The 23,350-nt window shown below is 33.2% G+C and overlaps 1 protein-coding gene across 3 annotated transcripts in view; it reads left to right on the forward strand.

Moving 5' to 3' along the window:
• Positions 1–22,559, forward strand: part of LOC107068165 (zinc finger protein rotund) — a 177,365-nt gene extending 154,806 nt beyond the window's left edge. For all 3 annotated transcript variants that reach the window (XM_089175335.1, XM_089175333.1, XM_089175334.1), the window contains exon 6: positions 11,407–22,559. In XM_089175335.1, the coding sequence (XP_089031461.1) occupies positions 11,407–12,564 (1,158 nt within the window). In that variant the 3' untranslated portion in view covers positions 12,565–22,559. The remainder of the gene's footprint in view (positions 1–11,406) is intronic.
• Positions 22,560–23,350: the final 791 nt, after the last annotated feature.

Here is a 23,350-nt window from a genome sequence, read left to right on the forward strand (position 1 = left end):
GATAAGAAACAAGCCCTAGAGGAGGAGGTTCTTCTTTCAAAGTTATTTACAAAATTGACAAAGGAGGATTGAAAGCAAACCAAATTGAGAATTTTGTCAGAAAAAAATAGAGATATTGAATTTTCGATTGAAAAACTGGTATTTTTCGAAAAGGATAGGCTTAGGAATGAAGTTACAACCCCTAAGAGGAAACATCTCCGACCTCTTATCTTTTTTTTTCCAATAGTCTAACAAGAAAAGGTGTAAAAAAAAATTATATCCGTCAACGTTTTCAAAAAAGCTACGAATAACCATTTTTCTTTTACGTTAAATTCCTTTTTCTTTTACTAAGAAACACGTGCTTTTCAGTCAAACGTCTTAATCAGAAGGGAGAGGAGAGAAGAAAACAAAACAACCAAAAAATATTTGTTTGATGTTTTAAGGATCATATTTTAAAGGGCACAATTAAATCATTAAAATTTGATGACGAATAAAATAATTTCATTTTAAAAATACGCAGACATTTTAAATATCTTCCTATTGGATGATTTTTTGTAAAAAAAAAAAATTAAAACGATTATACGTTGAAAAAAGGTTTCGCGAATTTGTTTCGAAAAAGTACAACACGAGCAGCTCGTTCGAATAAAAAATTCTCTTCGATGGGGGTCCTCGCCCCCTCTACCCAAAAAAAGAATAAAATTTCGTTTTGTTTCGAACAACTACACTCCCTTTAGATTTTCTAACGAAGGAGAGGAAGAAAATAGAGGAGGGGAGGGGGAAAGAAACGCGTTTGTTGTGTGTGAACGTTAAAAAGAAAAGAAAAACATTAAGGAGAGACTATTGAAAAAAATTTTGCTTTATATTTCAATCTTGAACATAAAAAAAGAAAGATAGAGAGAGATAGAGAGAGAGAGAAAGAAAGAAAGAAAGAGAGAAAGAGTGAAAAGTTACGTTTACGACGGGTAATTGTTTGCTGTCGAAAACATTCCTATTCCAAAAGTCTCGAACCAAACCATTCTGCGAAAACGCACACAAGACAAACAAAAAAATATATATCCGAAGCAGCTCTCGTTTTCCCTTTTTTTATATATAGATTTTTTTGCTTGCTCGCCTTTTTAACCTTTTTTTTTCCTCGTTTCTTTCCCCTTTTCTTTTCTTTCTCTTTTTTTCTTCTTCTTCTTCTTCTACTAATTCATCTCTTTGACATAACATGTCTTTAACTTTTTTACGTTCTATATCTCTTACTCTCTTTCTTTATTTCTGTTGATAATAACAAACAAACAAAATCTGGTCAATAAAAATAAGTTTTGTTTTTCCTTAAGTCATTAAATATTTGACAAGATTTAAGAAAAACGCCGACGACGATCAGAAACGGTACCAAGGACAACATCGGAACAATTTCCTATTTAGATTCCAATGAGTCTTCTCCGAACAACGTAAATAACTAACTAACGTAGTAGATCGATTAAAAAGCCATAATCTCGAGGAATGTATGGGATGAAAGGATGAGATGATGAAAAGGAGAAATATATATAGAGAAACGAAAAAGAAAAAAAAGGGAAGAGAGGGAGGGGAAGTAAAAAAATGCGTACGATGTCTCGGACGTTGATCTTTCTCCTACCTGAGAAGAAGAAGAGGGCTTACTATTCGTTTCTCTTTCCTTTTCCTCTTCTCTTTCCCTCTCTCTCTCTCTCTCCTTCTATCTCTCTCTCTTTAAGTATATTTGTAACTGTCCGTTTCTCTTCTTCACTCTCGTAATTCCAAAGCACCGTTCCTAGGAACGGCGCGCGGCTGCGATAATGAATGGCGAGAATGGCCTGTCGGGTAGCTTAAACTCGATCCACAGGTGCAGATGCAGACTCTGCTCCCGTTTCGTGGCTATTTCTTCTCTCTTCAACTTTCATTGCCGCCCTGCCATTTTGTTTCGAAGATCATATCAATTCTCTATCCAATGTTGATTTTACTCATATATTTTTTTTTCTTACCTTTTTATATTCTTATTCCTTCTGTCTGTCTGTTTCTCTGTCTCTCAGTTTAACGAGTTAATTATTTAATGTGATAATTTTTATACACACACACACAAATTTTGTTGAATTAATTTACTTTAAACATAAAATGAATGATATAATATGTTAACGCATGTGAACGGGGAGGGAAACATTTTTCTCCCTAACCGTATCCCAATAATTAGGTATTTTTTTCTTTTATATCGTATATTTTCGCATTATTGATTATGATTTGTTGTCGGTTAAAAAATTATCGTCAAATAAAAAATTTATTTTAAAAATATATAAAAGATTAAATTAACCGGTATTATAACATCATCATTTGATCGATATCACATATACATTTGAGATTTAATAACAGTAGTAAAGTAACAAGATTAAATTATGACTATTCGATGAAATAATAACAATTTTGCGAATATTTGTATTGGAAAGAAATTTAGAACGCCCCAAGAGAATATGTCAACTGTCTAAAATATTATTGATCTTATTCGAATACGAAACTTATCTCGTATGATAAATGAAGCGGTTTAAAAAGTAGACTAGATTGGCCAGTATTCTCAACGGGGGGAACAAGCTATAGGGTTAATGAATGGCGGTTTCGCGGTTGTCGCCTTTTTTAATCGTCGATGACTTAGGTTAATGCAATACGTCGTGAAAAGAAATATTATGAATCGTTGTTTTTTCTTTTTCTTTTCTTTTCTTCTTCATTTTTTCAATGGAACAAAAAAGAAATAAAACGTTCGAACGTATGTAAGATCATTCATCGGGATGATTTTTTGTTTTTTTTTTTTTACTTTTATTTCATATTCCTGTTTTCTACGTTAAATACAAGTGTCGAACATTTGAAGATATAATGGCAAAATTCATAATTATTAACAAAAATCTAATAAATGTATGATACGCGTATAGATAATTTTTTCAATTTATTCGTCAACCATGCGAGTCGGGAGATAGATTTTTATCGAAAATCTATGTTGGATAAAAAGAGAGAAAAAGAAAGATTTTTCTTTTTCTCATTATAAAGTTTACATAGAACAAAATAGTGGACTTGCGGGAACGATAAGCTGACAATGATGATGACAACTGAAAATAGACGTAGGGAACGCGTATTTTTTCCAATTACGGGTTTGTGTGCTTACGAGAAATAAAAGGTGGTATTGTTAGACATGTCAGTAACGAAGATGGTTGTCGGTAAATAGAAGTAAGAAACAAACAAACAAAAAATAAATAAATAAAAATAAAGGAAAAAAAAAGAAGAAAAAAAAGAAAACTATGTACGAACTCGAAAGGGCCATAGTCGCGCGTTTTACACGTTTCTCTTACTTGGAGTGGACCGTCTGGTCTCGAGCAGTTAGAAAGGGAATCGCGTAATCGGTGAAATAAAGATTATCTGAACGAGCATGACTACCAGTTTGCCGTAGATGTAAAGCAAAGAAGATGTGCCGAATTGCTGACGGCGATAAACGAGCAAAAAAATGACCGAGAACGGGTAAAGAATCTTCTCCCCCCCCCCCTCTCTCTCTCTTTCTTTTTCTTATTGACAATAAGAGAAACCTATTTGACGATATATATTTTCGAAATATTTTAAGCATCGATAAAAATCATTATTTGAATTTTATTATCATTCTTGTTAATTATCAAAAGAACATATTTTTATATAATACTGTCTAATGTTATATTCCTTTTTTTATTTTTTTTTATTACAATTACATTATAATATGTAATATTAAAATTCGGTTACTATATAATTAAGTATTTATATAATTGTATATAAAAATACTTTTAATTATATTATAATTAAGTATGGTTATATAACGTATAAATGTGTTGTAGTAAAAGAAAAAGAAAGAAAAAGGAAAAAAAACAAATGTCTCGTCCTACATAAGGCACATTTATTTGACCAGAAAAGGGCTTTTCGCGTCGAATAGATCCTTATCTTCTTTCAAGACTATAAAAGTCTTTCTTCGGTAATCGTAACGATCTACTCGACTTTGTTACTTATTCTTCTTCTTCTTCTTCTTCTTCAACATATATCTTTATCCTTCCTAAGGTCGTCCAAGAGTTTATCGTTATTCCAATTCCATCATATATCTTTATTTTCTCCGATCGAAACTCATGAAAATGGTTACGCGAAGAACATTGAATTCCCTGCGTTTTTTCCCCTCCCCCATAATAAGCTAAGCCTAGTGAATAAGCTTTAATATTGTTATCGCAAACGAGCGCAATGGGAAAGAGCAGCTAGATTAAAGCGAAACTAGAACAAAACAATAATTTCTGAGGGCAAAAGGGACGATCATTTCTAAGTCATTGACCTTTTTTCATCATCGTGCTTTTATACACGAATTCTTATCATTCGTGTTTTTTTTTCTTTTTTCTTCCCAATGAACCCAAAGCTTATATTAAACAATCTAAAAAAAAAGAGAGAAGAACAAAAACATTAATTTTAAGTATTTTTTTGTTCCACCGTGTGTATAAATATGTGTTTGAAGAATATAGAATTGTTCGAAACCAATTGATGATTTTTGTCTTGTACAATATTGGAAATGTAATTGTTAGAATGCAAGGAACTTCCTCATTTTGATTGGACTTTTTTTCCGATATAACGAAAGAATTCTGAATAGCGAAACAAAAAAATGTTTATTTTATTTTGATGAATCGAATGCCTTGTAAGAGTGTGCATTTATAGAAATTATATTACCGAATACCACGGATGGGAGGAAAATAGGTGCCCATTTGGTTGTACTATAATAACGAACTCGGTAACATCTGTTATTCTCATTATTCTTGCTCCTTTTTGAACCATTAAATTCGTCGAAGAAGAAAGAAACTAAGCTATATTTATTAATTGCTTGAAAAAAAAGTTGGACATTCCAACGTCAAGATTCTTCTCCACCTCTTAGTTTCAACATTTTATGATCTTTCTCTTCTATCACTCTTGTTATTCTATTTCGCATCATCGCGATAACCTCCCTACCGTTCGAAATAAGTGAAGAGAAAAAGAAAAAAAAAAGAAAAGAAAAAGATTGACGGAAAGGAGAAATACGAGATCGATGGCCTTTCCTTTTTCTCTTTCTCTCTCGTGGAGAATAAAATTTTTACGATAAAGATCGACTTTCTTACATACATATTTCTTTATTCTTATTATTTCTTTATTTTCTATCGTCTTGAAGAAATAGATTTCGTTCATTCCAATCGAATCGTCACGGTGTATATACCATTATCACATTCAGAATATTATCAAAAATAAAAAAATACCAAGCATTTCATTGTCGTAACAAAAAAAAATGAAACGTTTAATATATTTTGTTATATGCATATATACGTTTACATTTAATATTCGATTATATTCTAATGATTTAAGTCCAATGACTCCAAAAAAATAATCCTCTCACTGAGTTTAGTAGATTTTTTATTTTATAATAGCATTCTAGTTTTGTTTCTCGTAGATCATAGAGATTTCTTTACCCTAACAATGATAATGACAATGATCTATAAAGCTACTACCTCCTCGACGAAAGACCCACAAAGCGTCACCACAGAATCAGGAAGGATCTCTATTTACACGTTCTCGTCCCTAAACACGAGAAAGAGAGACACCACGACCCTTTTTCTAATTTTTTCGTGCACGTGGGACCCTACGTAGAGACAGACAGACCCTACATATAGCCGTGTTCTCTTCCTCTTCCCTTATTCTTCTTCTCTCCCTAATTTTCCTTCTATCTTTGGTAAGGGTAGGTAAGCAAAGGCAAAGGGTGAAAAAGAATGAATGGAAGAAAGATGGCATCGTTTTTCCATACGACAATCGTATTCATCTAAATCGCCTGATGGGAAATCAAGTACTCTATAGTGTATCCCCTTTTTTTCTCTCTCATTCTCATTCTCTCACTCTTTCTCTTATTTCCTTATGAAAATTTGACGAAGATTATTATAATGATTTCAAAGATTATCTTAATATATTAATCGTTTGATGTAATACATACGTAAATATTATACTTAAAACTATACTATGAAAAAAAACTGGATTCTCATAAAAATTTTTCTTCGCAATTACCGAGTAAGATTAATTCGAAAAGTGTTCGTCAGATATTTATATGTTTCAAAGGTTTTCTCAAACGCCCATTTAAATATTCTTAATGGAGAAACTAGAAATTCGAGATACTTGATTTGCACGCATAGTTTGACACGTAATTAACGTCAAACGTATGTACGTGTATTTTACCAAACGAAACTAACGCGGATATCATTTACGCGGGAAAAATGATTTTATCGACTTTATCGTACTAACATTTTTTTGTGTTCAATTAATCTAGTTAAGATGTAATTATCTTCGTTTATCGTTTATACATACATTTTTTTCTGTAAAAATATTTTTTAAAAGATTTGAAATATTTGTACTTAACAGAAATTTTATTCAATTAATCCACGATTAATCCGAGAATCGTTATTTTTCATCAATTCTTATGGTTCATCTTTTATCGTTCAAATATTTATCATTTTATATCTTACAGATCGTGTTTTTGCATTTAATATGATATCGGAATATCATAATAAGTGCGTATAACGGTATAGCACTTTGAGAAAACGTTTCGAGTAACACGATTACCAAAAGATCAATAAGATCAGCATTGAAAAAGTGTAGCCACTTTGCTCCAAAGTATTTACCACTTATGTCAGTTTCATCGATTACGGTAAATGCAGTACGAAACTCGTTTGCTCTTTTCACTTTCGCATATAATGGCCGCGTATCATTATAACATCCACACTGGTTTAGAATGTTAACAACTGGTAATGATTGTAGAACGATGCTTTGAAAACCTGTCAACCGAGACGCTTTCAGTTGCACAACGACGTTCTGCTAAATCGCATATCTCCGGCATTACGAGAAACAAGAATTAGCTTAGTCACTTTCCTTTTATTACAACTATGGAGGGTAGAGGTAAGGAGTAACATCTCTGTATATGAAAAGTGTCCGTCGAAATCGAACCAATTGAAGTGGCGCCACATTAGCATCATGGTAAATTTTAAAGGAAGCGCCAAATATTATTAGAGTAGGATTGAGAAATAAACAATTACAATACATTTACAATTGCTACATTCATACCATACCAAGTGTCTACACCAGCGCCATTCTGGAAGGTTTTTGAACTGTTATTGACAGAAAACGCTGGACACTTTTTCACATTTTCTTCCATAAGAGATTTTACTCCTTATCTCTACCTTCCATAATTACAACTAAATATCTTCAATGTGAAGAAAAAATGTCGACTGAAGTATATATAAAAAAGATTTAAAAAAAAACAATGTGAAACGTCAAATCTTTTGTTATTACATATATATAATATGTAAGAAAAAAGTTAAAATAAAAATATGGCTTAAGGATGAACAAAAAAAAGAAAAGAGTAATATCTGAGGGGAAAAAAAGACTCGACCGTCTTTGCATCTTCCAGTAGAAAAATAACAAGAGGGAGGGGGTGAAAAGTTTTCGTAGACGTAACGTCGATCATGGATGATCGATGATGCGTGGGGGCCTGGTAAAACTTATGGTATTTTTCTCAAGAACGTAAGTGCCTTTTTGAATTTACGTCTACGTTTTCAAAGCTGTCCTTCTGTATCCCGCTAATCTTCGATTCTTCGTAAGACGAGCCTTTGGCAATTTCTCGGTTAAAATCAGGGACCTTTCATCGTTTTGACCCTATGCTGTGCCCTAATCCACTCTAACGTTAAGACCCTCTCTCCTTCTTCTTATTCTTATTCTTCTTCTTCTTTTCTTCTTCTTTTCTTTTTCTTTTTATTCTTTTTATTATTCTCGCGGGTGTCCAGAAATTCTCTGAGCCGAATTAACAACAATAACAACAAAAAATAAGTACGAGTAACTTTGTATCCCTAAATTTATCAAAAGTTATTATAGCAAAATCCCTATAATTCTTTTAATATTTATCATAAGATTTTAAATCAAAACGTTAGAAGCTAAAAAAAGAACTTTTTAATACCGCGATATTTCGAAGAAGAAGAAGAAGAAGAAAAAGGCACAAATTTCAAAAGGTAATAAATTCACAAAAACGACGTTATCCTGGCAAAGGATCTTCGCAATTTTCAACCCTCTGCACAGACTCTCCTAGCACAATTATCTCGTTCGCTCTTTTTCTTGTTGATTTGAAAACCCTTCTCTCTTTCTCTCTCTCTCTCTTTCATAGTCTATTCCGTCACGCAGATGTTTGGCACGCGACATTCTATCAACAGGTTGTCACGCTTTCAAATTCCCAGCCAGGAATTGTTTGTCTCTGAGAGATTAATAGTAAACGATGCCAGTCGAAAGGATTGTATATTATTCGTTAAATAACTCCGCGTTTTATGATTGAGTATAACCCTTTGATAACATACTCTCTTCTTCTCTCTCTTTTTCATTGAAAAAAATCGATGATTAAAATAACGCTTTTTTCTTCAATCGAATAATATTATATTCGATGGTATTTCACTAAAAAATAATAATATATATTATGGGTGTTGAAGAGAGTACGGAATCGTACAGTTTTTATTTTTTTATTTTTTTAATGGCCTATTCCTTAACTTATTTTAAAATTCCCAGATAATTTCCAGTTTCTACGAGTTATTATAATTCTCTCAATATTTAAAAAAAAAAGAATGAAAAAAAGAAATCTTCCCAAGTAAGTTCTCTCTCGAGAAGTAATGATATATTCATTTCGAAATTCATAAACTACGCGTTCGAACTGTACGTATGTATGTAAGATTTCGTTCTCGTTAAGTATATAAGTATAGGCTCTTTCTCGTATAACGTTGATGAGAAAAACTTGGAAGACTCACGTCGGATTTCTTTGACAGCATAAACACCAAAGCTCATACTAACTCTCCTTCGATCATGGACAGCTACTAAGTTCTTCTTAGTTGGTGTCTGATGGATGGTCATTAAGGTCGAATATTTAAATTGAATTTACGAGCTCTAGCCTCGGGCTAACTTAACTATCAAGTGAGCCAGCAAAAGATCTAGCAAGATATCAACGTCAAAAATCGTTACGAGAGAAAGAAAACTTTGGTCTTCGGTTTGAATTCGAATAAACAGATGTATTATTTCGAAAATCTCTTCGCAAAAATGCAGTACTTTTCGTTAATCGAAAAAAAAACACGAAAAAACAAAAATATGTTGCGACAAGTTATAAAAATCTATGAATAAAAATTTCTTCAACGATTTCGTATTGATTGAGAATAAAATAATAGTTTTCTCTAATGCGGCACCCGCATCACTAAATTGACGTAGATTAATCAGAAATTGCAGGAAAGAGGCATCTTTCGCAATTAAATATACGTGATGTGTGTGATTTCTTCATTTACTGTCATACTTTATTATTATTATTATTATTATTATTATTATTATTATTATTATTATTATTATTATTATTATTATTATTATTATTATCCATAATGGTCTTTAAGTTTCGTTAGATTTCTTCTGTCAACTTTTCGAATTGATTTCTCTTTAACTTAGATCGTTATTTTCGGAATAACGTTTGAATTTGTTGGTAGAATAAAATAGAATAGCAAAATGATTGCGAACGAAAAATTACGAAAAAAGTCGAGAAATCGTTCGATTTGTGAATCCAGCACAAAACTGGCCCCCCGAGAGCAAACAAAAAGTCTCCTATCGATTAAAAGCGCGTCAATTTGTAGCCACTGACGCGTAATTTGCATCCAGCCTTGAGTGGTCCGGCAATCGGTCATGCCAACGTGATTTAAGTCGATGAAAGTATACGTATTTACTATATTTCCTGCCAGACCGACAATATTAATGAATAAAATAAATTTAGAAAATTTCTCTGCTCGTCCGTTTCTTTCTTTCGTCTACTTGCAATTATAATCCGTTTTATTTCGAATAATAATTATTTGTCAAAAAAAGAAACCCAAAAGAGAAAAAGAGAAAGAAACGTCATCAATAATTGATAGTCCTCTTGACATTTTATTTCATACTCATATTATCTATTTTTATTCAACAATTCGATATCTCACGATTAGTTTGATAAATTATTATAAAATAAATCTTTGATTAATTCATTTCGATATTTTCTCCATTCGCGTATCTCTTTCTCTCTCTCTCTTTCTTTCTTTTTCTCTCTCCTTTCGCTACGCAGGAGAGCGAAAAGACTATCGAGTTACGTGGGCAGAGTGCGAACTTGACACCGGCAAGGACACGTTTCGAAAGGAGGAAATAAAAAATGTTTGTACCGGTCCGTTAAAGGACGCTTAGAGTCAGCTGTCGAAGTAACATTCACAATCGATTCTCGATCTTTGGCGTCGTATCATTTTTAATTTTATTCGTTCTAGAATAGTCACAGACGGTTAATGAGGAATAGTCGTCGTATATCATTCATAACGCGACGTCTCGTAGAATTCGTCATCTGCAGAAAAAAATTTGACGAATTATTTTGGCAATCATTTCGAATATAAATCTTCTTCTTTATTTTATATATCTATCTGTCTCTATTTTCCTTACCAAAATGAAGAATCATCATCGAATTATTTTATTCGCTTTGAGATAAGATCGGTCGGTACTAATTAACGAAACCATACCAAATTGCATTTTATTTTAATCGACTTGAATCGATAATGATCATCACCGATACGTCGACGTTGCTGCTCCGATAACGTTGCATAAATTACGAGACTGACGCTTCGGTATAGCGAAATTCGTTTCGATTACTTTCGAGGAACGAAACGAACATGAGAAATAGAAATAAAGAGAGAGAGAGAAAGATAGAGAGAGAGAGAAAGGAAACGTCTTCCGCTCGAAGGTCGTCCAACGAAGGATTCAACTTGTCCTGGATCCTCGGGCGTGGCGATTCTAAAACGATCCACGAAAGGAACTCGTCGATTTACGTAATGATTTCAGAACAAGGAGCTGCCTGCCTGCTCTTGGCGCCAGCGAATCAAGTTGCTAGTCTCTTTTCCCCTGTGTCTTTCCTGACAGTTCTCCTGTCTCGCGTGTCCTCCATTCGAAAGTTCTTTGTTTCTTTGATAATCGTCGAATTTCGTGAAAAAGAAGATACGTCGGAACGAATGACGAGAGGTTAGAAATATTCTGTTGCTGCTAGCTTCTTTTCCTGTTTGACGAATAGAAGGGAAGGCGAAGAGAAAAACCGATTAAAGCGTTACCGTTCGACGCAAGAGGAAGAGAAGGAGATGGGAGGGGTGAGGTGAGGTGGGGAGAGAGAGCAAATGTCCGAGCAACAGTAGCCAGTCAGACGAGAATGGCCCGAGGCTAGGTAGTGATAGACAAGGTCAGCCTCTCCCAACTGCTGACGTTGCTCTCGCTACGCTAGCTACAAAGTACAAGATCGAACGGCTTTATTTAGAGATACATAGCTATTATCGAGAGATCGATGTATGTAAGTTTAACTTTTTGTTGCAGATCTTCGGGAGCAAAGCAGACCTGCAGCTCCATACGCAGATGCACATGCGCGAGGCTAAGCCGTACAAATGCAACCAGTGTTCGAAGGCGTTCGCAAACTCGTCTTACCTGTCGCAGCACACGAGGATCCACCTCGGCATCAAGCCGTACCGCTGCGAGATCTGTCAGCGGAAGTTCACACAGCTGAGCCACCTACAGCAGCACATACGCACGCACACCGGCGACAAGCCGTACAAGTGCCGGCATCCAGGGTGTACGAAGGCGTTCAGTCAGCTGAGCAACCTCCAGAGTCACTCTAGGTGCCACCAAACCGACAAGCCTTACAAATGCAACTCCTGTTACAAGTGCTTCTCCGACGAGCCCAGCCTCCTCGAGCACATACCGAAGCACAAGGAATCGAAGCACTTGAAGACGCACATCTGCCAGTACTGCGGCAAGAGTTATACCCAAGAGACCTACCTGGCGAAGCACATGCAGAAGCACGCGGAGAGAACCGATAAAAGACCACCTATCATTGGCACCGGTCTAAGGCCGTCGATTCACGCGATGGCCGCCCATCATCAGGATCATTATTGGCCGAAGATGAGTCCGGACTCGGTTATCGGCGATCTCCACGAACGGCTGCCACATCACCACGCCGAATACCATCAGAATCAGAACCCGGAGATGCTTTTACCTGGCCACGGGCACCGCACCGCCGAGTCCATAGAGAACGACTCGAGGCAGCAGACGCCTCAGCCCGGACCTGCAGGGAATCATCATCCGAACAGTAGCTCGGCCTTTACACCGATATCCTCGATCTCGATAAACTCGATATCTTCGATGCAGCATCCCCTCAATCCCCTTAATCATCTTCATTATCCCGCCAGTCATCATCCGGCCTCGAGGCCTTACCTATACGAGGCCTTCAATTCTACGCAAAAATCCTCGCCCACTTCGTCCTCCTCGGGCGTCACGCCCGGGACGACGAGCAACCAGAACGCCACCTCCTTCCCTAACCAGCTGATCAGCCTTCACCAGATCAGGAATTATGCTCATCAGCCGAATCTTGGCAATCTCGGGAACCTCAGCAACATCGGTAATCTCGGAAACCTGAGTAGTCTCAACGCCACCATGGAAAGCCACGCGCTTCTCGGAGGACTCAAGGAGAAACAGTAATCACTGTTTCTGTCGATTACAGCGGGATTAGACGCTAGGGAAATTTATCTTGTTCAAACTACTCTTCTTTTTCTTCTATCCATCATCTTCTTATCTTATTCTTATTCTTATTCTTATTTTTATTCTTATTCTTATTCGTATTCTTATACTTATTCTTATACTTATTCTTATTCTTATTCTTATTTTTATCCTTGTTCTCTTTTTTTATGATTATTGTCACAATTGTCTGATTGCGGAATTAAATCGATATTAAGGACCAGGTCAATCCTTTTCCATTGGCCATTTCCTAAAATTTCTTTGCTAATTTTTTTTGTTTCCTTAATCTCTTATACTTTTTTTCCTCCGACTGCGTTCTATATATTTACATTTAAGTTTTACTTTTAATTTCGCAAAATGTTGTTCCTTATAACCCTCTTTTCTCTCAAAAATAATATCTATGTACATATACATAAATATTACATTCCTTTTTTTTTTCTTTTCATTTGATCTCTTTTTAATCCATCCAAAAGGAGAACTGCTATTTTCTCCTCCATCCTCTATTTTGCTATTCTCATTTTTTTCATAGTCTCTATTCTCACATAATATTCGCGGCAATGTCGACCTACTCTAAATCATTTCTTTTTCGTTTATCACGCGTGCGCGCATTTGCTTATATATTCTCTCACTTTCTCTCTCTCTCTCGTTTTTCGTTTTTCACACTCAACCATTCTTCCTCCCACACATAATACGCGTGCATTATCACATACACGTGTAACCCCATCTCGGTCTCTTCTTTTCTTCTCTTCTCTCTCTTTCTTTCTCCTCCTCTCTCTCTTTCTCTCTCTCTCTCTCTCTCTCTCTCAGTTTTTCTAGAATTCGTCCATTCGCACGATTTGTGATACACGCGAGTGTGTATATATGCGTGCGTGTGTGTATACACGTAATACGTGCAGTTTATTTCGTTAAATGCGTAACATTTTTTTGCTAATTATCCTTCATATCGCGAGTTGTACGTCGTTCACACGCGCACACGCCAAAAGTTAATATTCGTGATCGAGCTAACACGAAAGTTAATTTCATCTGTTAAAAAGCGGACTCATATATAGGTATATGTATATATAATATACATATATGTATATGCATATATGTATATATATATACGTATATACATATCTACGTATGTATGTATGTATGTATATATGTGAAAGCGTGTAGCACTTCAGAAAAAAAAGGTACTTCGATTACAATATACTTTTCATTCACGTTCCTTTTTTGTTTACCTTTTAGTATTTTTACTTTTATTTCCGTCTTTCTCCTTCTCTCTCTTTATACATATATATATTTTCCTTTTTCTCGTTATTTAACTTGCAATCGATAAGGTATGCACTATCAAATATATATGTTGAAATAAAGGAAAAGAAAATTGAACGAGCGAGCGAGAAAATTGATAAAGTAAAATAAACTAAGGAACTTTTCGGAAAATATAATAGCATGAGAGACGAGAGAGAGAGAGAGAGAGAGAGAGAGAGAGAAAAAGAGAAAGAGAAAGAGAAAGAAAGAGAGAGTGGAAGAATGAAAATTAGAATTATGAAGGTCCAACGTGATCATAATGATCTATAGGAACGATTAGCGAACTTTTGATGAGAATTGGCTTATTTCATAGATTTTTTTGTATTTTTCTAATTTTGATGTGAAGAGAATTTGTTAAAGAGAGAAAGAGAGTTAGATAGGTCAAAAATGAAATAGATCATTTTTCTATAAGAAAATCTAAATAAGAGCAAAAATTGAATTAGTTAGTACGAGAGAAATAATCTTTTTGAAGGGATTTTTTTTATCGACGAGGGAAATGAATAATATATATGTGAGTAATAAAACAAAAGAAAAAAACGAGAATAGATTAAAATAGTGAGAAGAAATATAGCAGTTTAAGGGATGAGGGAATTACAAAGAAAATAGAAAAGAGAAAAAAATTAGAAAGAAAGAAAGAAAGGAAAAGAAAAGAAGAACAAGAAGAGGAAAAGGAGGAGGAGAGAAAAAATATAAAAAGAGGGTTTTAATAATTGGGAGTATAGGTAGATAAAATATACATACAAAACGCGCGTAGAAAAAAATGTCCCACATAATAATAAAGGAGCAAATGGTATGGAGGATCTCCTTGTATATAGCAATTATATAAATATATACAAATATATATGCGCACATATGTATATATGTGTATATCACTACATATATATGTATGTATACATATGAATGTATATATATATATTACATAGATATTAAAAAAATAAATAAATAAAATGAATATTATATTAATTAATTATTAATTAATTGATCGAGTTATTGAATAATATGTGGTAGGTGTGTAAGTTAAAAAAAGAAGAATATAGACTTTACTCGAGATATTCTAAGTACCTTGTTTAACGTGATTGAATGATAGAAAAAAAGGAGAGAGAAAAAGAAAGAAAAGAGAGAGTAAGTGAATGAATGAATGAATATAAAAACAAAACAAAGAGAATGGATTGTTATCTAGAGCTCTTTATAAAGATTGAGAGAGAAAGAGTGAATTAGTGAATGAGTGAATGAATGTAAAAATTAAAGAAAATCCCTTTTTTTGTATGAAAGAGAGAAAGAGAGAGACATAAAGAGAGAGAGAGAGAGATTAAAAGGAAAGTTACTTGAGAGATTTTGAGATATGAAATGCGAATTGTAATTTTCGCAGTGAATTGTTATCGCCTTTATCATTCACAAACGAAGAAACTTACTTTTTCTCTTGGGTCTCTTCCAAAACTAAAAACAAATATTTTCTTACCCCTTTCCTTTTAGAATAAAAAAAAAAAGCAAACATAAAAGAAAAAGAATGAAACTATTTCACCCTCTCTTTTGTGACTATATTTCTCGTTATCAAGAAGTATGAAAGAGAGAGAGAGAATGAGAATGAAAGAATGAGAATGAGAAAGGGACAGACGAAAGTAAAGGAAAGGACCTACAAGCATGTTTAATGTGTGTGTGTGTGTGTGTTGCGCGCGCAAAAATATATATATTCGTATAATAGAAATTGAAAGAAAAAGAAAATGAGATAGGAATATAAATATTATGAAGTAAGTAATTTTCTTGTTAAAAAAAATATCATTGACTGCGTGCTCGTGCTCGTACTCGTGCTCGTGCTTGTGATCCGCCTCCTCGCGGCTTCCATTCCATGTGCTATTGTCTCTGTGTAATCGACAGGATTCTCGAGCAGAGAATCTAATGAATAATAAAAAAATTAACAAAATGGAAAAGGAAAAGAAAAAATAGAAAAAATATATATAGAAATTATCATCCTACACATCTGCAAGAACGATTTTTTTTTATTTTTTTATATTTTCTTCTTTTTTTTCTTTTTTTGTATATCATTATTTTATTTCTTTTCTTTTTTTTTATTTATCCTTTCTCTCGCGCCAATATATTTTTCGTTTCTCTTTAGCACTCGTAATGCAACACATATTTTTTTAAATATCAACTACTCTCGTTTACTTATAATTTTTTTTCTTCTGTTTTTTCTGTCTTCTTTTTTATTATATACTATTACCATTACTATTATTATTATTATTGTTGCTATTATTATTATTATTATTATTATTATTATTATTATTATTACCATTATTATTACCATTATTATTATTATTATTACTATTATTATTATTATTATTATTATTATTATTATTATTATTATTATTATTATTATTATTATTATTATTATTATTATTATTGTTATTATTATGAAACTGTGAGTTTATGGAAAAATAAAATTAAAAAAAAGGAAAAAAAGTTTACTCGGCTATCCTGTCGGATGCGAAGGTAAAGAGGATTTTTTCGATGGAAGCGCGAAAGGAAAGGCGGTGAGGGAATAGAGTTGGGGATGAGGGTTGGAATGGAAAAAAAGAGAAGGAGAAAAAGAACGGAAGCGAATAAAAGAGAGAGAGAGAGAACGAAAGCGTATCGTGTATGTACTCTTTATGTACATAAGTACGTGTATGTACATACGTACCAGGTATGTAGAAAAGAAAAAGAAAGAACAAGAGAGAAAGAAAGAGAGAGATATAGAAAGAACGAGAAATTCGCCTTCGTGGCGCACGCGCCTCTTTTCCCTGCCGGTAGAGAAAAAAAATATAAAAATAAAAAAGAAAGATAGAAAAAAAAAATAACTAGAAAAGAAACGAAAAAAAGGGTAAAAGAAAGAAAAGAAAGCAAAATAGAAAGAGAGAGAGACTCTATACGGACTTTGTTATCGTCGTTACGTCTGCCATTGTTTTTTCTTCTTGTTCTGTTGAAAAATGCGCAATCACGACTTGTCGTTTTAAGCTTTTCTTACACTTTCGTATCTCTCTCGCGTATATATGTGAGAGGGAGTGCGTCCCTCATGAATCATCGTATGTGTATGCTGTGTAGGATAATGATGTGTATGTGTGCGTGTGTGAAAGAAAGAGTGTATATGTGTAGATGTGTGGGTGTTGGGTATGTATACTATGATACATGTATGTGCGAATGAACGTATGGTTCTATAAGACAGAAAAGAGAGAGAGAAAGAAAGAAAGTTATGACGTAACCGTGGAAGCGTACAAGATTTTTTATTACGGACAAAAAGGGTGGGTGCTCCGGGTTAAGTTCGTAGATCGTCATGAAAGGGAGGGGGTTTTACGGGACCCAAAATCCCACGCTTTAAATGTGATTTTTTCTGTCTATTCTTAGTTTCATTCTATTATTATTAATATTAATAATAATAATAAAAATATATTAATATTATTATTATTATTATTATTACTATTATTATTATTATTATTCTAATTATGATTATTATTATTATTTTATTACTATTACTATTATTATTATTATTATTATTATTATTATTATTATTATTAATATTATTATAATTATTATTATTATTATTTTATTACTTATTATTATTATTATTATTATTATTATTATTATTATTATTTTATTACTATTATATTATTATTATAATTATGATTCCGTTTAATAAACTGTCACGTTAAAAGAAAGTAAACAAAAATGTAGTAAAAATCGGTAGAAATTGTATTTCCTTTTGTAATGGTTAATTTTATAATCATTCGATTATGTACATACATAACTGTCACACTCTCCCTTATTCCAATTACACACATAACCCTTTTCTCTTATGGTTAGAGAAAAACAATAAAATGATCTATTTCTTTTTCTTTCAATCCTTCCTCATCATTGCCACGACGAGCAGCAACGTCCTCTTTATTGGTCGATTTATTTTTTTCGTTTATATCTTTCTTTTGATTTTGTATTCTTTTTTTGTTTTTTTTTCCAAACCCAACGATAAATAAATGATTCGATTTTTATCGCCATGAATATTATATTATTAATTTTACCGTTGCTCGTACTATGCTCGTAAACTCTTTGGCACGCGTTTTTTCTCAAGTTATTCTCGAACCGTCTATTACAATTGTCCTTCTTGTTGTTTTAAGACACTATTAGCGAAAGCCATTTTTAATGAATACAATCTCGTTGAACAATCTTAAAAGCGTTTACCAGACGTTCGCTAAAAGATGCCGTCCATCGTGTCTCATATAATAACAAAAAGAGAAATGTGTTTATTGACGGGAAATTAACAAAAAATTAATAAATAAATTTACTTTGTAGCAATACTTTTTTGATATTAGGATATTGTGACAAAATTAAGAAGAAAAAGAAGAAGAAGTAGAAAAAAAAAACGAAGAGTCCATTCGAGCACACAGGTTTTGCACTCCAAGTTCAATCCTTTTTCACCTTTTTTGGTCCAATAGAAAGGCGTACTTTACTTTTTTTTTTTACTATCATAATATATTCTCCAATAAACAGAAGTGTGTTAGATGATCCCTTCAAATCACGAAAGTTCGAATAATTTTCTCAATTTCTTAATAATAAATTTACATTTGATTAAATATTTTTTACTATAATTTATGAACAAAATATTGCAGAAAAAATTTTATCTACCTAACGGGTGAATTTAATTTGCAAAAAAGTAAATTTGAAGTGTAATACCTGTATAATATAAATATATATATTTACATATACTTACACGTATATATACACCATATGTAGATGTGTGTCTATATATGTATGTATATATATATGCATATGCATAGGTTCGTTGCACCAAGCAAAAACCGTCGTCACTTTACGAGAGATCACGAATTTTGTCACGATTTATTTGATAATATAAAAAAAAAATGTTTGTTAATTTGAAAAAACAAAAAAACGTTTCTCCTAGATAATTAGAACGACTTTTTTATGGGTAAAAATTGATTTACAACTGTTAAACGAAATTAAATAAAGGTACGTGAGAGCGAGAGCAAAACAGAGAGAGAGAGAGAAAAATAAACAGAGAATGAAAGAAAGTTACCTAACAAATGGATGAAAAAAAAGAGACGGAAAGAGAGAGAGAGAAAGAAATAGGGAGCGTGAATGATAATTCACGTGTATACGCGAGCGTGAAGGGTGCGTGTAATGCATGTACGAGCGCGTGTGCGTGTGGGTAAATGTCAAAAGAGACTTCAAAAAAGGGAGAATAAAAATTTTTATTATAGTTAAAAATAAAAATAAAACAACAAAACAGATAAGAGAAATACAAGGAACAAAAAAAACTAGAAGCAAGAAGGAAATAAAAAGAGAGAAAGATTCGAATTCGCGTAGGCGGCGTAAAGAAAAAAATAAGGGAGAGAGTAAGAATAAAAATAAATAAATAAATAAAAGTAAAAATAAAAATAAAAAAAAACAATATAATATTATTGAGTGGTACGAACAGAACTGTGATATTTTATTGTATAAATTTGCGGAAAAGATGATGAATTAATATGACGAAAAAGCCTCCGGGGAGAATTATAATACTAAATGTAGATGCGGAATATTGTATTTTACGAAGAAGTGCATCCTTAAGTCATATTAAAAAAAAAAAAAAAGAAAAGAAAAAAAAAATTAAGAAAATACGCAATTTAACGAAATACGCGTACCGAGTGTTCCCGAAAAAAAAAGAGAAAATCGTGCTATCAAATTAACGAAACGAAACGAAAGAGAAGAAAATAAATAATATAATACTAATAATAATAATAATTAATGAAAATAAAAGAGAAAAACGTGTGAAAATGAATTCATATTAATATTTATTATACTATATCTTCTTTTTCTTCTACCAAAGTATTGACTTTTAAGGAGAGCATTTGGTTTCTTTCGAGCCAATAGCAGCGTCCTGGTGTTTAATCGTTTTTCCTGTTTATAAAGTATATATACATATATATATATATATATATATATATATATATATATATATATATGTATAAACGAAAGATAAGAAAGGGAGGAAGAGAGAGAGAAAGAGAGAGAGAAAGAGAGAGAGAGAATGAAAAATGAGAGATTTCTTTGCAAATGAAAACATATTGAACGATTTTAAATGCGACAAGTAACTATTTAGTGTAAGTATACTTATACTATGTCTGTAAACTCTCTTTGAAAAAAAAAAATTTTCGCGCCATCTACCGATCTCGTTCCAAGCAACCCCCTTCCTTCAACCAACCCTCGTACACTTTCCCTTGCCTCCTTTACGCACTTCACCCCTTCCCCCCCCCCCATCCTCAACCTCAAACATTAACGCGACATTAGACGCATGCCATTTTCGCTGAAGAAAATAAGACTTTCCAGAATTCGCGAAGCAATATGATTTCGCATGAAGGATTTTCTCAGACGACTTAAGGCACGCCACAAAATCCGTCGATTCGAGCACATAATAAATATTACGCGAATGCATGAAAACGAATGTATGAACGAAGAATAAAAATAAAAATAAAAAAGAGAGAAAGAAACAATAAAATATTAAACGAACGAACGAACGAAAGAGTGTAAAGAAGAAACAGAACGCATTTGTAAAATATATATATATATGTTTGTGTGTGTGTGTGTGTGTGTATATATATATATATATATATATATATATATGCGTGTTATATGTGTATATGTGAGGAAAGAGAGAGAAAGAACACGCGCAAGTATTACAAAAAGTTAAGCATTATTTATATATGTAATATAAAAGAGACAGAACGAGAAAGAGGGAGAGAAAGAGAAAGAGAGATTGGGAAACGAAGATAAAAAATAAACGTTAGATATAAAAAAAAATTCTACCGATTTTTCGACGACTTCGCAATAATATATGGACAACTTACGATTAGTTAGAAAATCTTTTGTGTTAATACGTTATTAATAATTAATTATAAAAACCCAAAAAAAAAGTGAAATTAATATATCGAGGATCGTCGAAAGATCGGTAGTTATAGCCGAAAAAATCGAAGAAAAATCTATTCCGCGCACTCACACACACATACAACATACACACACACTCTCGTATTATTCTTCTATTTGTATGACGCGAAACTCGTCTCTTTGAATGCCGTTTCGGTAGTCGTGTAAAAATTAATATTTTCATGAATCAATAATTTCGAATCCTTTCGACAAAAAAGGAGAAACGAGATGAGAGTGTATGTACAGTAAGATTGTAAAAAAAAGAAAGAAAGAAAGAAAGTAAACACGATGAACGAAAGAAAAAAGAAATGAAAACAAAGTAAAAGAAAATATAAAATAGACAGAAAAGAAAAAAATTAATGAAAGATCACCGAAAAATTTCCTATACGACACATACGATATATACAACGAAGCGGCGATCATCGTTCGATGTTTTAGGAGCGGAGCGTCGTGTTCATCGCTTAAAAAAATTAAACCATAACCCCCTTCCCGCCCACTCCCACTCTCCTCCTCTTCCTCCTCTCCAAGCCAGACCCTGTCTCCTAGAATAAAGTATACCTTTTTAAAAAGTAAAAAGAAAAAAAATACTAAAAACAAACACAAAACGAGCACGACACAACGTACAAATCCGGCGAGAAATGGGAGAGCGTTCACCCCCTCACCCCGCGCTAGAAATTCGCATGCGCGCGCTAGAACAATTCTCCCCTTTTAATTGTTTCAAAAATAATACAAATATGAATCGCAAATAGAATATCACCTTTTTGAAAATCATCTGTCTGTCTGTCTGTCCGTCTTTTTGTTCTTTATGCGGGATCACTTTTTCCTTCGTACATGAATAAACGAATAAAAAAGATATAGGGACGAAAAAAAAAGAGAGAAAGTGTGTGAATCGCGCGTTTGCGAATTTCATTTAAATTTTCGTCGAACTTTTGTAACGTCTCGCGAACTCTGCGACGCCGAAAGAAGAAAAAAAATAGAAAATAGAAAGAAAGAAAAAAAAAATATGCTCTATTTGTCTTTCTCTGTCTCGTGCGTTCTCTTTCTCCTTTCTTCATCTTCCTTTTTCTTTCTTACTCTCTCTCTCTCTCTCTCTCTCTCACTCTCTCTCTCTCTCCCTCTCTCTGTCTCTCTCTCTCTATCTCTTCTGTCAGTCTGTCTGTCTATAAATATATAAAAAAATCTCTTTTTCCAAAATTTATTAATATTAGAAAATAATAAAGATCGTTTGGTCGTTGACGATATTTGGAGTACGATTCTCGAAGAATCGTAAAGCAGCAATAAAATACGATGACCGATGAGAGAAATATACATATAGTATAATTCGAAACTATTATTATACCTTTTTTTTAAGGGTTTAAAGTCATTGTAGGCGGACCAGGATAGACGTAATATCGAGTTACGCGTCGCAGAGTTTGCCGATCCACAAATATCGATCCATTGTATTTATAAAAGGATTTTCAAAGTTTTTTCTGATTATCTCAAATTCTCTACGATCCCCTATCATCATTATCATCATCATCATCATCATTATCATCATCATCATACACCTACGGCGACCTTGTAAGAAGGCATACCATTGGTTACACGCACCTACCCACCTATTTCCTACGACCACTTCCCTCATCCGATCCCATCCTCGTCCGTCCCTATCGTCGCCCCCACATCGACATTAACTGTTTGTCCTTTTTAACAAATATAACAAAACTTACATCTTACTAAAACGTGTGCGCATCGATTCGAGAAGTCAACGCAATTTTAATGTGCAATTTAATATATCCGCATTTATACTTTTTTCTTATTATACATTTTTACCTTACTAATAAGTTGCTAATTCTTCTTGCGTTGGCATCTTGTTTTTGGTGCGATTCTTTTTTCAAAACCCTCCGAGAGTCTTACAAAATGGCGCGGATCAAGAAAGAATCTCTGCTAATTTACATTTAAATTTAATTTTAATTTTAATTTTATAAATTTCTCTTCGAGAAAGCAGAAAGATTGATCAACATTTTATCTTAGAAGTAATTTACGATCTCGAGAATAAGAATTATACATACGAGACTACGAAAAATTTTTGCGTTTCAAAATTAAATATTATTTACAAGTAACCATCCTACAACACAGCATCTTATACCACGATTTCGCTATAACACAATTCATAAGTTGCGGGAAGCCTCTTACAGCACGGCATCCTATAACACGGTTTCCTTTCAAAAAACCTTTGTACAACACTGTACTTCTACAATCGCGGCGAGGCTTGCCGTCTTAAAGATACAGTGTTGCGGAAAGTATTTTTTTTCATCTTCATGGCCTTAAAACAAAGTCTCATACAACACGGTTTCACACAACACGGCATATTCTGGGAACCTATCTACCGTGTTATAGGAGGGTTACTTGTATTTCGAAATTAAGCTTTTCTTGTCCACCAGATGGCTGCATTAGCTGCAACGTTATGGTCTCGCCATCTATCTGTGAACTGTATAACCTCGGATCCAAATGATGTGAGTGAAGTAATCGA

Source organism: Polistes dominula, unplaced genomic scaffold (genome assembly GCF_049000335.1).
Source record: "Polistes dominula isolate Pdom_NZ unplaced genomic scaffold, Pdom_raw_medaka contig_82, whole genome shotgun sequence".
Taxonomy (NCBI): Eukaryota; Metazoa; Arthropoda; class Insecta; order Hymenoptera; family Vespidae; genus Polistes; species Polistes dominula.